The 16,610-nt window shown below is 41.5% G+C and overlaps 2 protein-coding genes across 2 annotated transcripts; both read left to right on the plus strand.

Annotated features, from left to right (window-relative positions):
* Positions 1 to 239: 239 nt before the first annotated feature.
* On the plus strand, positions 240 to 7,280 carry eno1b (enolase 1b, (alpha)). Its single transcript, XM_019895763.1, has 12 exons — positions 240 to 600; positions 759 to 852; positions 925 to 1,020; positions 1,977 to 2,035; positions 2,140 to 2,209; positions 2,511 to 2,644; positions 3,367 to 3,589; positions 3,681 to 3,878; positions 4,967 to 5,168; positions 5,278 to 5,386; positions 5,476 to 5,534; positions 7,031 to 7,280. Exons 2-12 carry the CDS (start codon positions 768 to 770, stop codon positions 7,098 to 7,100), a joined length of 1,305 nt encoding a protein of 434 aa, XP_019751322.1. The 5' UTR covers positions 240 to 600; positions 759 to 767; the 3' UTR covers positions 7,101 to 7,280.
* A 1,885-nt stretch (positions 7,281 to 9,165) lies between these two features.
* LOC109531433 (arginine-glutamic acid dipeptide repeats protein-like) lies at positions 9,166 to 16,490 on the plus strand (the record flags this gene model as incomplete). The annotated part of the gene is made up of 12 exons (XM_019895718.1): positions 9,166 to 9,451; positions 10,300 to 10,348; positions 12,326 to 12,450; positions 12,877 to 12,976; positions 13,059 to 13,157; positions 13,368 to 13,448; positions 13,548 to 13,701; positions 13,772 to 13,858; positions 13,930 to 14,123; positions 14,264 to 14,410; positions 15,133 to 15,243; positions 15,344 to 16,490. Coding segments are annotated over exons 1-12 (2,320 nt in total), but the record flags the coding sequence as incomplete, so codon positions are not given.
* Between the last annotated feature and the right edge of the window lie 120 nt (positions 16,491 to 16,610).

Consider the following 16,610-nt stretch of genomic DNA (forward strand, 5'->3'; position numbering starts at 1 on the left):
ACGTTACTTTCGTTTGATGTAACACAGCGGGATTTGTACTGACTGCGCAAAGATATGCGACTATCCCCAGGCATGAAGTCATTGGTGATATGTTTGAGATGCTTGTAAGATGATATTCCTTTATTTATATAAATAAGCAACTCATGAAGGCAGGTTTGCTGGAGTTTAAAATGTGTTTTAAGGACTACAAAAAAAAATAAAAATAATAATGATCTTTGTTGTTTACATTCGAAATTAATGTGCAACGATTTTTCACTGATTTGTGATCATTGCAATACACTTTATTAATTTCTGCAATGCCGTGTGTCTACTATTAAATGGGAGTACGATCCACAGCCGTACGCATCTCTTGACTTCCTTACTATAATTTAAGGCTCCACTTTTAGTCCACGACAGTTGAGGTTTTCAACTACAGTACTGTCCCGCATACGTTTACTGAGGCAGATGCAGCTACTGTACTGGTGCACTTGAACTGTCATGTGACTAATCAGATGAGGACATCTAATCCAATAAAGAAAGGTGCAGCATGCTAAACTTGAAGCCAGGTCAAGGTATTTTTTTCGTGGAAGCCTCACATATAGGAAGGCGTAAATAAAAGAGGTGAGTCTGATATATCTTCTCAGAAAATAAATAGAATTTGATGTAGTTATTGTGCTTCTGCTTGGCACGTGGCTCAGTGTGTAGGTCCATGTTAAGAGATAGAGCTAGATTATATATATATAAATATAACTCATTCCTCTTTCTCGTCTATTTCAAAGTGCTCCATTATGTCCATTCTCAAAATTCATGCCAGGGAGATCTTTGACTCCCGTGGGAACCCCACAGTGGAGGTTGACCTTTGCACTGCTAAAGGTAAGTGGACTGAAAGGTGTGATTTTTGCTGAGGGTTATAACTTAATAGTTCGTTTTCTGTGGCATTCTTAGGCTTATTCAGGGCAGCTGTACCAAGCGGTGCATCCACTGGAATCTATGAAGCGTTGGAGCTGCGGGATAACGACAAGTCACGCTATCTTGGCAAAGGTTTGTGCTCTTTAGTTCTATCATGGAAAAATATGTTTTCTGATGCCAAAGGGATTTCTGAAACAAGTATCACAGGGGTATAAGACTTGCCTTTTGAGCATATTTGTTGTCGTCAAAGAAGAGGTAAGAATAACTCCAGAGCCTCATGGGGCCATATGGCAAAGAGTCTTAGAGTATTGTTAAACATTAGTCTGTATTAATTTACAACTAATTCGCTACCGACAAAGAGAGATTCTCCTTTCAGTGTTGTCTTTCTCTCTTATCACCTTGGCCTAGGAACTCAGTGCTAATAGTAGTAATAAGCTTTTCCGGCTCTGAAATATTAGATGTGAAGGGAAGTTATACTGTTTGAATGTTGTCTTTTCTCTGTATATTCTCCGTAATCACCCATCAAAGCTTTTCATGTTTTTTTAATGCTTCTGAACTATGACTGCATGCAATATTATGAGCACATATGAAAACTATCCACTCATTTACTGTATTTTCTAGACCACTTGATCACGTAACTAGAGCCTATCCAACTGACTTTGGGTGAGAGGCGGGGTACATTCTGCCCAACCTGCACTGGTCACCAGTCATTTGGAGGTCAAATAAAGACAAACGGCCATTGTAACTCACATTCACATTTTTGGGCCACGCAAACTCCACATTGAGATGTTCTAGCTATCAGAGATTCCAACCCAGATCTCCTGACTTTGTGGCAGATGTGATTCCTACTACCACACAGTCCTGCCCATATAAAAAAAAAAAAAGTTAAACTATCAATAAAACATATTATTGATAAGGTGTACCTTTTAATGCATTGAAATCTTTACTGAATACAAAAACAGTAAATTTTCACAGCACACAAAAGTTCCAGTTGGTGTCATGCACAAATATCACTGGTGAATGTTATGCTGATTATTTGACTGTATTCTTTGCAAAGATTTGATACAGTATTCACTTTGTTACCACAGGTGTCTCACAGGCAGTCGAGCACATCAACTCATCGATTGCACCTGCACTTGTTGGCCAAGTAAGAAATTCATCGTTCATTCACTGAATTTGCTTGCTTAATTAACTTCTCATTGTCACCATACTGGCTTGGTATTGACGCCTTCCTCATTCACTCCTTTTCAGGATGTAACTGTGGTCGAGCAAGACAAAATCGACCAGCTGATGATCGACCTGGACGGCACAGAGAACAAATGTAGGTGGCAGTCGTTATTGTCGCATCTTATAAACGTTTATTTATTTATTTTTAATGACCTTTTATTTTTCGTTCAGTATGGCCTTAAGCACCCGTGTAGTTAGACTGAGGTCACATGAGGAATTCCTGGTCGACTACAGAGCTTGTTTCTTTTCGCTGAAAAACATCCACTCGAATGCGATAGATATAGAATTCCAATTGACATGTCTGTAATGTTTCCTCATTTACTGTCAGAGTTTGTGTTTTGTTATTTTTTTTGTTGTGTTTTGTTTTTTAACTGTTTCTTCTTTATGTCCATCAGCAAAATACGGTGCCAACGCTATTCTGGGTGTGTCGCTGGCTGTTTGCAAGGCAGGTGCAGCGGAGAAAGGAGTCCCTCTATATCGTCACATTGCTGACCTTGCAGGAAACCCCAAGGTCATCTTGCCTGTGCCGGTGAGACTTTGTGCTGCGCATTTTTCTCACAACAGTATTTCCCCAAAAAGCGACCCGTGCAGTAATGGACACTGTGCCCCAATGAATCACCCCATGTCTTCCATTTGAATAAATCAACAGTGTACCTCAAATGTATGCTTCTTTTTTTCTCCTCAGGAAATAATTAATCAGTCGGTGGTGTAATTGTCCGAATTACCTTTACTCTTGACTGATACCGAGCCACGCTGCAGAATTGGCAAACAATCTTGCTACCCCAAGAACACCTTATCTCAAATACAGGCTGTCCCAGGGAACATATCTCGTATCATTTCATAGTCTCATAATATTCTCGCTCGAAAGAGGTCAAATTTTAAATCAGAGGTGTTAAAACTAACCAAGTTCAAAGGAGACATGCCTTTTTTTGGAATGAATGAATTGCATTGTGGATACACGTGTTAATTGTATTTCCTGTCAACTAGTGGAAGAGCTTTGAGGTTGTTCTGTCTGTCACTATATGTCACTGGCATAGAGAGATGAAAAATACTGAATCATTCTGGGACAGATGGAGTGAAATGTAATAATTTCTCAAGGCACACCTGATGACCTCTCACAGCACAGTGGTTGGGAATCAGCCACTTGGAGAGACGCGAGCTACTTCTTGCCGTCGTCCACTTTAGGAGGAAATATGGTGTATTTTTATGAAGTTGTTGCTTTATACCGCCTTTATTTGTCACCGCCACCAGGCCTTCAATGTGATCAATGGCGGCTCCCATGCAGGCAATAAGCTTGCCATGCAGGAGTTCATGATCCTTCCGGTTGGCGCCAGCACTTTCAGGGACGCCATGCGCATTGGAGCCGAGGTCTACCACAATCTCAAAAATGTCATCAAGAAAAAGTACGGCCAAGATGCCACCAATGTGGGCGATGAAGGTGGCTTTGCTCCAAACATCCTGGAGAACCAGGAAGGTAACTGCACTCGACTCAATGTTACCTATAGCCTCTTTCATCATATCCTGTCCTTTTTCTTCATATTTGAATGCATTGTTTGACACCGCAGCATTGGAGTTGATCAAGGAGGCCATTACCAAAGCTGGTTACACAGACGAGGTTGTGATTGGCATGGACGTGGCAGCCTCTGAATTCTACCGGGAAGGAAAATACGACCTGGACTTCAAGTCTCCCAACGATCCGTCTCGCTACATCACTCCTGATAAGCTGGCTGACCTCTACAAGAGCTTTGTGAAGGATTATCCAGGTCACCTCCTCTGAACACGATGTTTGTTTACACACTATTCAAGAGCACACATGTTTTTGGGAGTAGTTGGTGCTTATTTGTCCAAAAATGATTGATTGCCGTGTCAGAAAGCAGCTTTGTTGTTGCTCATAACCAAGGCGAATCATTCGACAGATGATGACTTGGCAAAAGTGATTCATATGTGGAGTAATTGTATGAGCAATTTGTTGAAATGACTCAATATCACAAATCATTTTTCCCCATTCCAGAATGAATGGAAATATCATTCAGCCATTCCAGCCGACCCCCGACAAAAAACAACAAAACATTGTTTAGTAGTAACATAATTAAATAGTATGTAACGAAATATGTAAACATTTTGTGCATCATGATTATTCCATTGCGGCTCATTCTGGTGTGCATGACTTGGCCACTGGGGAGCAGTATAATACAGTCATGCAGACAAAAATGAAATAAAAGAATTTCACAACTATTACTAGTCACTCATTATGCTGCAGTAATATTAGCCAGTTATTGCAGGGGATAAAGAATATTTGCCTGTAAATATTCTTATATTGTTTGTTTAACTTGTCTAGTTTGTGTTAAAATATCAGTTGCTTAAAGCGTTGTAACACTGCCACATTGATGCTAGTTGCTAGCCCGTCTATAGCATGTTTCGTTGTTTGTTTAGGCTAAGCCCTTTTTTAAAAGGCAAAGCTGTGTATTTGTTTTTAAAACACATCTTTGCTTTATATTTAGCTTGATCGTAAACTTTGACAAACACTGGCATTAACCGTTATATTGTAAATAAAAAAAAACCTAATAGTAAATTACACATTTTTTTCTATAGTTAACGCGCACACACACACACACACACACACACACACACACACACACACACACACACACATATATATATATAGGTATTTTTTTTTCAATATTATTGTATTATTAAGATCAATATATTAAAAAATAGTCTTCATATACATTTCATGTCAAATGTGACTCTTGATCACTAACCTTTACCCACGCCTGGTTTAAAATCACCAGACTTGTCTGAACTGCTATTAATATCCTCGCAAAATTTCTGAACATGTCTCATTTCACAGTGGTGTCCATCGAGGACCCGTTTGACCAAGACGACTGGGACGCTTGGAGCGACTTCACCGCCAGCACTGACATCCAGGTTGTCGGAGACGATCTCACTGTGACCAACCCGACTCGCATCTGCAAGGCAGTGGAGGAGAAGGCCTGCAACTGTCTGCTGCTTAAAGTCAACCAAATTGGCACCGTAACAGAATCTCTGCAAGCGTGAGTTGACGTCGGTTTGGCTGTAATTTATCAGTTAGGTAATGCAACGTAACAATCTAATAGGCCGTATCATCTGGAGGGAATGAATGATATCTTCCTGGTCTTTCAGGTGCAAGATGGCCCAGGAGAGCGGATGGGGAGTGATGGTGAGCCATCGCTCTGGAGAGACCGAGGACACCTTCATCGCAGATTTGGTGGTCGGCCTGTGCACTGGACAGGTAGCGACACCACGAGCAATTAAATTCCAAAATACTGTCTTAAGGAACAAACCCAATAGCCCGACACAAAACTTTTTTCACACTTTTAGATCAAGACTGGGGCACCTTGTCGCTCTGAGCGTTTGGCCAAATATAATCAGATTCTCAGGTGAGTCTCAAGGAAACATCCATCCATCCATCCAATTCTATACCATTTCTAAAATGGGGAAAAAAATGCAAATGACATGTCATTATTAATAATTAATGATCATTTATGTGAAGACACTGGTCATGTTATGGATTCCTCACACTTATGACAAACATTGATTTACCAAGGTAGAAAAACAATGAATGTCAGCACGCAACTCTTCATTTCTCTACAGGTTATTATTTGACTCATTTTCAAATGATTACTTCTACATCATTCCTAGGAAATCACAAATACCCATCTCTGGTGAGATATTTTCGAAACAGGCCCATGGGCTACTCATTTGTACCATCTCCAAGCCTGATCCAGAACTTTCTACTCAACTGTTATTTAGAACAGCTGTTGTGGAACGTTTTACATGCAACACCAGCTCCAAAAATACTTTGCTCACAATGTACTGCCATACTAACATGAAAATACAGTAATATAGTAAGCCGAAGCATTCATCAAAAAATGTGATAGATGTTTTAGCCTTAAAATGTGTTTTAAAAGCTATTGTAACCTTGTGGGGGTGATGGGTGCCCCCTGCCAATGCAGAGTTTGAATATTAACACTGCATTTAAATATCGGAAAATAAATTACTTGAGCAACTCAATTAAAAATGCATTGCACAGAAAATGTACTTCCACTCTTTAAACAAACAGTTGAAGATTAAATGCAAGTATATGGTATTTAAAAATTAAGTACAACTTAAATGTACTTACGTACTATACATGAAAAGTTAAAAAAACAACAAAAATCACTGTACTGGATTTAAAAAATAATATTTAAATAGGCCGCATGCTTAGCTATGAGCAGCATATGAGAATATGTTTGATTTAAATGTTATTTGTATTTAATTCAGTGATTCTTTCATGTACCACTAGAGGGAGCCCACATACTACTAGTGGAACTCACAGCACACTGAATCACATACAGTATTTAGAACACTGGGCATATATTGAGTAGAGAGTATGAATTATTTTGGACACAGGAATATTTGCCATGTTTTATTTGAGCTTTTTTGTGCCATCTACAGCTGAAGAACACCCACACAATAAATACAAACGGGCTTTAACTGAACATTTTGCCAATTCATGAATATTTTTCCCCATTTTAGAAATGGTATAGATTGGTTTAACTGTACTGTATTGTCTTTGGATTTAATGAAATAATTTGAATGTATTGTAACTAACTGCTCAAGGGGAAATTCACTGTTGTCTTTGCTGTACAATATATCTTTGCTGAGCACCACTCAGAGATGTCATGTTATCCAATGCCTCGTGCATTCATGCGTTAACACCACTTGACTTCAAACACCACAAAGAACTAAATGGCCTGCATGCCGACAGGAGAGTGCTGTCAAAGTGGTGTCGCAGCTCACCGGTGTTGCATGCCTGAACTTCTGCTGCTTCTGTCTTGCTCAAAGGCACAAATAATCAGTGTGTGAAAATAATTTGATGTGTTTTTTATTATAGAATTGAAGAGGAGCTGGGAGACGAAGCATTTTTTGCGGGGAAAAACTTCAGACAGCCATTGGCAGAGTAAATTTACGCCCAAAACTAGGAAATGCAAAAATCATGATAACCAAAGATGAAGCACTGAAAATCAAAATGAGTATTTTTTTTTAAACATCTGTAGTCAAATAAGATTCCTTCACCGCTACAATAAACTAGTGACAAGAATGCCTGCTCTTGCAGATATACTCAATAAAAGACTTTATGACACAATGTTTTATGTGTGTGTGTGTGTGTGTGTGTGTGTGTGTGTGTGTGTGTGTGTGTGTGTGTGTGTGTGTGCGTGTGTGTGTGTGTGTGCGTGTGTGTGTGTGTTTAATGTGTCCCATGACTAACTTATTATTTGTGTTACATTAATGAAAGATTTCAACAATAAAGGGATGCATTTTTAAGGTAACAAAATGAAAGTGGGTAAATTTTAATTCCAAATAAGATTTGCTTGCGGAATGGATGCTGGTACTTTGTCGTGAACTGAGTCCTCAATACCCAGAAAAACCTGATGATACGTACAAAAAGCTAATTATAAAAAGCAAAATTATCTCGGAACAATTTTGTACTAAAAATTTGTTTTAGAAGCAATGCACATTAAATATAAAACCCTTTCACAGCCAAATTAGCATTACATTCCGGGCCAAAGGGTTTCTGCGGTTATTTTATATTTACACATCAGCTGAGGTTCCCAGTGCATTGTGGAAATCGGGTTGGTGGCACGGCAGCATTAATTGTACTGCACCCACAATGTAGGCGCGTGGAGAAAAAGAAAGAACCTATCAAAAACCTATTGTGTCATGAAAGCAAAAATGCAGGCAACAACAAGCTATACTTTAATCAAACCAATTTTCCTCAGGCCTGAATAATATTGTGTACTTGTGAGATGACGGTTAAACTTTTAGGAAGCGTAAAAGAAGTACAACTCATTCCTATGGTAACCTAAACAAACACATCACCCACCATTCATTGTACTCGCATTCCTTATTTGTCTTCTGAAATAAAGCCTAATATTCTACTACAAATATATCATTATGAATGATAAAGGGTAGCATTACACATGATTTTATATTATCTTCAATAAATATAATAAAAGGGCCATATCAATAATAAAATGCATCATGATAAAAATTGGGTATCACCTGTTTTTGTGCTATCATTCCAATCAACTCAAAGACTGCAATGCGTAGGGAAAGAAGATCCAAAGTAGCTGTATTACAAATCGTATCTCTACTAAGATAATTGTTCAATTTTGATACTGTCAGAGAAACAAAAAAGGGAAAAGTTATTCACATCCTGACAAGATATTGAGCTGAATTGCCGTCACATAACTTAAAAAAAATAAAATGAAAGGATTATTATAGTAAGACTTAATCCCCAGTGGAATGCAGGAATTAACAACAAACCAGCCTCTAATTAATGATTATGAAGGGCACACCTCTGAAATATCAAATTTGCTCATATTACCTGTAGTTGTATTGATATTTATACAGTATATACGAAGACACTGGACATGTTAATTAACTTTGACAAGAATGACAAACACTGATTTCACAAAATAGGAAATGCACAAATATAAATATGCGATACTTCTTTTCAATACATTTTTTCAGGTGTTTACATTTTCAAACAACATGGCTACAATGTTGCTAAAAAAATCACATCCCGGTCACTGGTGACTTTTTAAAAAAATTTTTTTAGAAGAGGACTTCTGGGCCAGAGGTTGGTGACCCGTTTATTGTTTATTGTACAGTAAGAAAAATGAAAATTATTATTAAATTTCGCTGGCGTCGGGCGGAATCCTTGTACTTCCAAAATCATCATTTTTAAGGAGACCCCAAAACGGCATGTTTGTTCAACCATAAATATTGATTGCATCGTCAGGGTATGCTAATTTTAACACTTTATTTTACTACTACGATGTCAAAATAACATCCAACCGTGTGGAGTGACCAATAACATAGATTTGTGGGGAAAAAAAAATCAAATTGAGCAAATTGACACCAGCGATATATTTCATATTCAGATTGTTGACTCTCTGTTCATCGTATTACCGCTTTCCACTGCCATCATATCCAAGTCCTAAGGTGCGAGCGAGGCTGCACCGACATGCTCAGTTTGTGTACACTCGACAAGTTTGAAGGCTGCGCTGTGTGGGGGCCGAGGTCATTGCACTGGAGAGAAGAAGAAGAAAAAAAAAACCTCCCTTCGCTACAGCGCCTCCATTTTGAATAGCCATGTAATAGGGGATTGGCATAGTTAGTGTGAGTGCAAGTGTGTGTGTGTGTGTGTGTGTGTGTTCGTGCGCGCGGCTGTCGCTCCGCTGAGCTGCGTAGTGTCAACAACCTACAGTCGAACAACCGTCGACATGGACGACCTGTTCAGCCCACGGAGGTAAATAACTTGCTTCTTATAATCCCCCTCTGCATTCTCTGTCTTGTTGTGGACTGGATTCCCTTCGGGGTTTGCATTGGCGAGAGGCCACTTTGCACGGAGCGCTCGGCTTGTCAGCAGTCACGAAGTTGTGGCTAACGAGCTAGCCAAAATAACAGCTCGGGCGCTAATGTCACGGTCCCTAGCTGCTAGCCAGCCGTTTTTTTGATGCTACAATGCGATACAAATGGCGACATAGAGCAGTTAGCACACGTCAGCCACGTTGTGTGGCGTTGTGTGTTGTTTGCGCATACGTTGGGTGCCTCGGCTGTTAAAACGCCATTTGCAGTTGGTATATATTTACATACGCGAGTCGCCTCACACACACATACACATTATTATGATATGTTAAGTGCATGCTAACATCAAGAAGCAATGTGGAGTGCCCGTCGGACTAGGTCTGAGGGCCGACGCGTTTTGAAGCACACAACAAGCTTCTGTTCCTGTAATGGTGACTCCAGTTGTGGTGCGAGAATTAACAGCCCGAGTGCTGGCGTGATTGATTGACAGGCCTTCGCGGCCGCTGGCGTCAGCTTTCGCCTGGCCTAATGTCAGGAAACGTCAGCTGGGGGCGGCTCCCATTGGCTGAAAGCGACGTGTGGGCGGGGCGCCGCCTTTTTAACGAGATGACTGAGCAGATGAAGAGGAGATAATCAGCTGAGAGCAGCGATCGCACGCTGTGCGCCCTGATTTCTCCGTGTTCTTCTTCACCAATATGACACTGTCATGATGGGGGATTTATGGAAGCAAACGTATTGATTACCATTCACCCCTCCATTTTATTTTTAAGATTTTTACATGTCTTCTAGGAGTTTGAACAACACTCAAGGCGAGATAAGAGTGGGACCAAGTCATCAGGTAAACAAACTATGGCTGTGTTGGAAATAACTCCCTGTACAGTGGTGCCTTGAGATTTAGTACATCTTTACCAATTTAAATGAATAGAAATACTGTTATTCTGCTCCAATATCTAACCCCAAAAAGCAAAATTACTTGAGTCATTTTTTAAAAACTCTTTCAATGCCAGCCATCAAAGAAAATAGAACCTGTTGAGTCCCAGCCATGTTAAAGCATTTTGACTGGTATTGCAAGGCTCACAGAATATTGTTTTTTGACGACGTCAACACCGAAACCAAATGAAAAAGTAGATTCTCTTCTTTTATCACAAAGAAGTTTTGTTTCTATCATGTTCCTTTTTTTTTCTAGTAATCAGCACTAGAACTTGTGTTGGTTTCACCAAAATCAAATATTTTGGACAAAAAAAAAACCTCAAAGAGTTAATAAGGAAAGTGGCACATTATAATATTGTACTTTATAAAAACATAGACTAATAGCATAATTAATCAATCAATAGCATTGTTTTTAGATGAGAGAAGTCATACACGTACCCAACAATGATGTAGCTGCGTGGACTCTTCATTTTAGCCTGCAAGAGCCTATAAATAATGATGTAAATGTATTGTTTAGCATTGAACAAATCAAATGCAATCGAACAGAGCATGCCCTTAGTCGATATTAAAATGGAGACTGGTGCACCTCAAATGGAATGGCCTGTGCTTTCTCCAGACCTAAATCCTATTGAAAACCTGTTGGATCAGCTGAGTCTACGTGTAGAGGCTCAAAACTCTGCACCCCAGAACCTCAGTGACCTCTGAGGGCTGCCCTCCAAAAAGAGTGGGATGCCATGCCTCAGCAGACAATAAGTCGACTTGTAAACAGCATGGGACATCGTTGTCAAGCTGTAATTGAAGCTCAACGGCACATGACGAGCTATTGAGATGTTGACATTTTGTTGTGGTGTACACACCATTGTTGTTAACTTTTGTTTCAATTAATTGTTTGAGATGAGGAAATCACCAGTGCATCATTCCACTTAAATGTCCTACTTTCATGATTTATGTAACTGCAGTGCAAACAAATTGATTCACATACATGTCTATCTATATTTCTATATTCATTTAAAACAATTGATACACGCTCTTTTTTCTTCATGCATTGCCTAAATATCAAAATCGGGACTCTGCATCGGCAGATACTTAAAACCAAAGACTCGGATTCTGACTCGTGTGATACGACAGCGTGAGTGGGACAAACCAAAGACTCGGATTCTGACTCGTGTGATACGACAGCGTGAGTGGGACATCCCAAGTTTGAGTGCATTTGATTTATCTAATGATAAACAATACATCTACATGGTTATGTATTGGCATGCACAGGCTAAAATGACAAATCCACACAGTTATGTTGTCAGTGGGTATTATCTGTGACTTCTCTCATCTACGACACTATTGATTTATGACCTTGTTAAATGCAACCAGAGGGGAACCAGGTTGCTTGTCACCAAAACAATGTAAACTGTTAAACTTATATTTGAAGTGAGATCATTTGCACGAGTCATGATAGCTAACCTGTCTGACTTTCTCAACTCTTAGGCAGTTCAGTGAAGCCACTCGATATCAGGCAAGGCAGACTTAGGCCGTTTTTTTTTTTGGCATACCCTGAGCGTTAAACATTACTTAAACAATTTACTTTATGATGTGCTGCACTGTTTACAGACAGAGCCTTTTTGTGTGCGTGTGTGTGCGCGCGTGTGTGTTTCCCAACCTTTATTGAGTGATAAGATATTAGAAAAATCTTACGTCATTATATTGCATAATGTACTTCATTTAAAGTAATTTTAACATCACGATGAAACATACATTGCATGTCAGTTGTAATGAATATTTTTCTAGAACCCTTACCATTTTTGACCATTTTTCCATCACAATTCAGAATTGAGTTCATGGTCTGGAAGCAGATTTTTACTGAATTCTTTGTTTGGTTGCTGTGTTGCAGGCAAAGCTTCCTGAGCTGCAGCCTCGGCCTGCACCAGCTTCCCATTCTCAGACGGAGAGTGAGGAGCTCATGTGGACACCTGGGGTCAATGACTGCGACCTTCTCATGTACCTGAGAGCTGCCAGGTCAGTGTCACTGACACGATCAATTCTAATGAACTTACCTTGTGAACTTCAGCACTTCCAAGGCCCATGGTGGAGTTATTACTTCCTGTAAATACTTCAATCTTTTCAGTTGTGACGGCACAGCTGGCAGTTCTCCCAAAGCAATTGTGCACTCCTGCACAAAATAGTGCATATCAGTACTGTTTCACTTTTTTTTTTATCAGTACCCCCAGGAATCTGCAAAGCAAAAGTGTTGATTCCACAGAGATTAATCCTGATTCTGTAGAGAGCAAATCTTGATTCCAATCCAATGTGAGGGGCAACAATCTTTTTTTTTAACATAATAACATTCATTTTCTCCTAGGTGGGACAGATAAAAAAAATCTTGTTCTAGTCGCATATGGGTCGAAAATGACACAAGCGTCTGTATTGTATTTGTTTTCTAAGGAGCATGGCGGCGTTTGCGGGTATGTGTGATGGAGGATCCACAGAGGATGGATGTTTAGCCGCCTCTCGTGACGATACGACGCTCAACGCTCTTAACATGGTAGAGAGCTCAACTTGTGTTTATCATGATCCTCATGTACGATTAAAAGATGACTTAACGTTACACTGCAATTCCCTCCTAGTTGCATGCAAGTCATTACGATGCTGCAAAAGCTCTCCAGCGTCTGGTGAAGAAGCCTCTGCCAAGGCTTATTGAGAAATGCTGGTCTGAGGATGATGTGGTGGGTTGCAGCTGATCAGTACCACTATCATTTTGTTACATAAGTTATATAAATAAGCGTTAAGGTGAAAACTATAAACAAAGTTAATTATAAAAATTAGAATTTTAAGCAGCACTTTTTAAACAGCAGAAGGTAGTAGCAGATAATCTTTTTTTTTTAAAACGAATTATATTTATAATATAATTTATATATGATGATCTCACTTTTTAGAAACGCTTCATCAAAGGCCTCAGACAGTATGGAAAGAACTTTTTCCGGATTCGAAAAGACTTCTTGCCCAGCAAAAAGACTGTAAGTGAGCACTTTAAGAAAACGCTATAATTTCTTAACACACTCCATTCGACTAATAATATAGCATCCATCCTTAAAAAATGGCCTTTGCATCACCAGGGAGAGCTGATCACATTCTATTACCACTGGAAAAAAACTCCAGAGGCTGCAGGAACGCGAGCTTATCGACAACAACGCAGGCAGCCGTCGTCTCGAAAGGCAAAGACCCGCTCAGCTGCTGCTCCCGTGAGCGCCCCGTCTCGAAATTACTCTGGTGAGTAATTCTCTTTCTCCGTTCATCCCTATGTTGCAATTTCACTTATACTGTTGCGTCTCCTCTCCAGTGGATGCAAGTTCAGCCAGTGAGGACGAACTTGACAGTGAAGATAGTGAACAGGAAGTTAAGAGCTGCAGCCACTGCGGTACAACACGTGCGTATGACTTATCTTGGGAACGTTTATTTACAACTGCAGCTTTTAAGAGTGTATTTTCTTCAAAACAGGTTCTAAGGATTGGCACCAAGGAGGGAGATACAACCCTTTGCTATGTACAACCTGCCGCACGTATGAAAACAAGCACGGCTGTCTGCCGCCGGCACAGAAGTCTTCGGGCGCGTCATTCATGTTTAAACCCGTGAAAGGGGAAGAGGAGGGGAACAGTAAACACGGCATGAGGACACGGCGAAGCAGAGCACCTGTAAGCGTGACACTCTTTGTCAACATTGATTAACATTTACATGCAGGTGATAGTGGGACGAAGTTGGTAAAAAAATGTTGCTAGTTTAGTCATGTAACCGGAGTTGTTTTTTTTTCCTTCCCTCCCCATTGCACATACAGCAGTTGTCATCTTTAAGAAGCGGCCACAGGAGACTCACCGGCTCTCCCACGAGCGAGGATCAACAAAACATGCCCCAGAATTCCCAGACCGGGATGAGAGCATCTACCACAGACAGTAAGAATGACTCCACGAAGAAGAATAACAAGGTAAACACCCTCTTGGACTGAAACAATCAAAGTCAAGCATGTCACTGAAATCCATACGTGGGCGTCTTGAGATACATATTAATTGGTTCATGACCACGCTCGTAACTCAAAATGTCTCAAATCAACTTTCTTAAAGGAATGGAAATGTCATTTATATGTTTTACCCTCCCCCAAAATACCAAAAGAATTCAATAGTGTCTGGCTTACTGCCTCCTTCAAAGCACATTGTGCTCCCTTGCTGGTCTACATGCATACAGATATACAAGTCGCTCAATAAAAAATTTGCATATTGTGATAAAGTTCATTATTTTCCATATCGTAATGATAAAAATTCAACTTTCTTATATTTTAGATTTATTGCACACCAACTGAAATATTTGAGGTCTTTCATTGTTTTAATACTGATGATTTTGGCACATAGCTCATGAAACCTCAAAATTCCTATCTCAAAAAATTAGCATATGACAAAAAGGCACTCGAAAGGAGCTATTCACCGAATCATCTGAATCAACGAGTTAACTCTAAACACCCGCGAATCATGCCCGAGGCTTTTAAAAACTCCCAGCCTGGTTCATGACTCAAAACCGCAATCATGGGTACGACTGCCTACCTGACTGCTGTCCAGAAGGCTACCACTGACACATTGTAACGGTCACAAAGTTATCAGATTCAGATTTGAACAGCCTTCAACATCTGATAAGAGTCTTCCACTCGTTTTCCAGAAGGTGAAAGAAGAGCCAGCCACACCAAAGACAATGAAACGAGTGCGGGAGAGTCCTCCTCAGGAGCTTCACGAGCCTGAAAAAATCAAACCCAAAAGGCCAAAGACTCAGGTAAGAAACAAGCAGCAAACAGGTGGAAACCTTGACTCCTGTTTGTAGTACTGTAATTGTTAGTTGTGTGACACTGTCACATGTTTTTGGCCGTGCCTAGGAGCCGCAGGATTCCCGTTCCGAGGTGGAGGCCGAGGTGGAGGAGGAGAGCTCCTCAGAAAGCCGCAGTGCTCAGGACGATGGCAGCAGCGACACCAAAGACATCGATCAGGACAACCGCAGCTCCTCCCCCAGCATTCCCAGCCCTCAGCAGGGCAACGAGAGCGACTCCGACTCTTCTGCCCAACCGAGCGCGATTCCCCCGAAACCTGCCGCACCGCCGGCCGCCCAGGCCGACACAGCGGTCCCGCAGGCCCCTCCCTCTCAGGGCCCAGCTGTCATTCCACCGCAAAGCACTCCCAATTCTGGCTCACCTCCTAGTCAGCCCTCTGCATCTCCAGACCCACCTCAGCGAGCCGCTGACGAGTCTGCTGTCAATTTGGGCCCGAGCAACCGACCTCTGCCCACCCCTCATTCTCTCTGTGGTGCACTGCCGCTTCCACTCCCGGTGGGGCAGGACTCGCCTCTGTCGTCTGCATTTCAGGTGCCACCTGCTCTCAGCTCGGTGTCCTCCCAGTTGCCACCAACCCAGAGACCCCCACCCTTCTTTAGGGAGTCACAGCTGCCTCAGCCTCCCCTTTCCGGCCCCCAAATCAAGCCTCCTCCCACCACCCCGATTCAACCTTCCCACAAGCAGATACCACACCAGCCCGCTCCAACCTTTCCCCAGATGCCCTCCAACCTGCCTCCTCCACCTGCTCTAAAACCTCTCAACTCTCTGCCCAATCAGCATCCTCCAGGCGCGCCCCCTCCACCTCTTCAGCTGATGCCCCAGTCTTTGGCCATGCAGACGCTTTCCGGCCAGCTTCCGGTGATTTCTCAGGCGCACGCTCACCCTGGAAAGAGTACCAGTTCCCCTCATCCATCCAGCGCGTCCTCGCAGGCTCTCCCCTCCGCTACCCCGGCAGCATCAGTCGGCCCCGTCCCCAGCGGGCAGCCAGCCTTCCCACCTACTGGGCTGAGATCATCGCCGAGCGCTACGGCGGGAGCGCCTCAAATACAAATAAAAGAGGAGCCGCTGGATGAGATGGAGGAAGCAGAGAGCCCACCATCTCCAGCTCGCAGCCCTTCGCCAGAGCCTACCATCATCAACATGGCCAGCCACGCCAGCCAGTCTGCACGGTGTGTCTTCACTTTTTCCGCACTCTGTAAAATGTGTCTGAACATATTACAGTGATCCCTCGCTACTTCGTGGTTCGTTTATCGCAGGTTCAGTGCATCGCCGATTTTTTTCAAACATATTAAAAAAAATATCTATATATATATAT

This window comes from Hippocampus comes, unplaced genomic scaffold (assembly GCF_001891065.2).
Source record: "Hippocampus comes isolate QL1 unplaced genomic scaffold, H_comes_QL1_v1.1 scaffold420, whole genome shotgun sequence".
NCBI classification, from domain to species: Eukaryota; Metazoa; Chordata; class Actinopteri; order Syngnathiformes; family Syngnathidae; genus Hippocampus; species Hippocampus comes.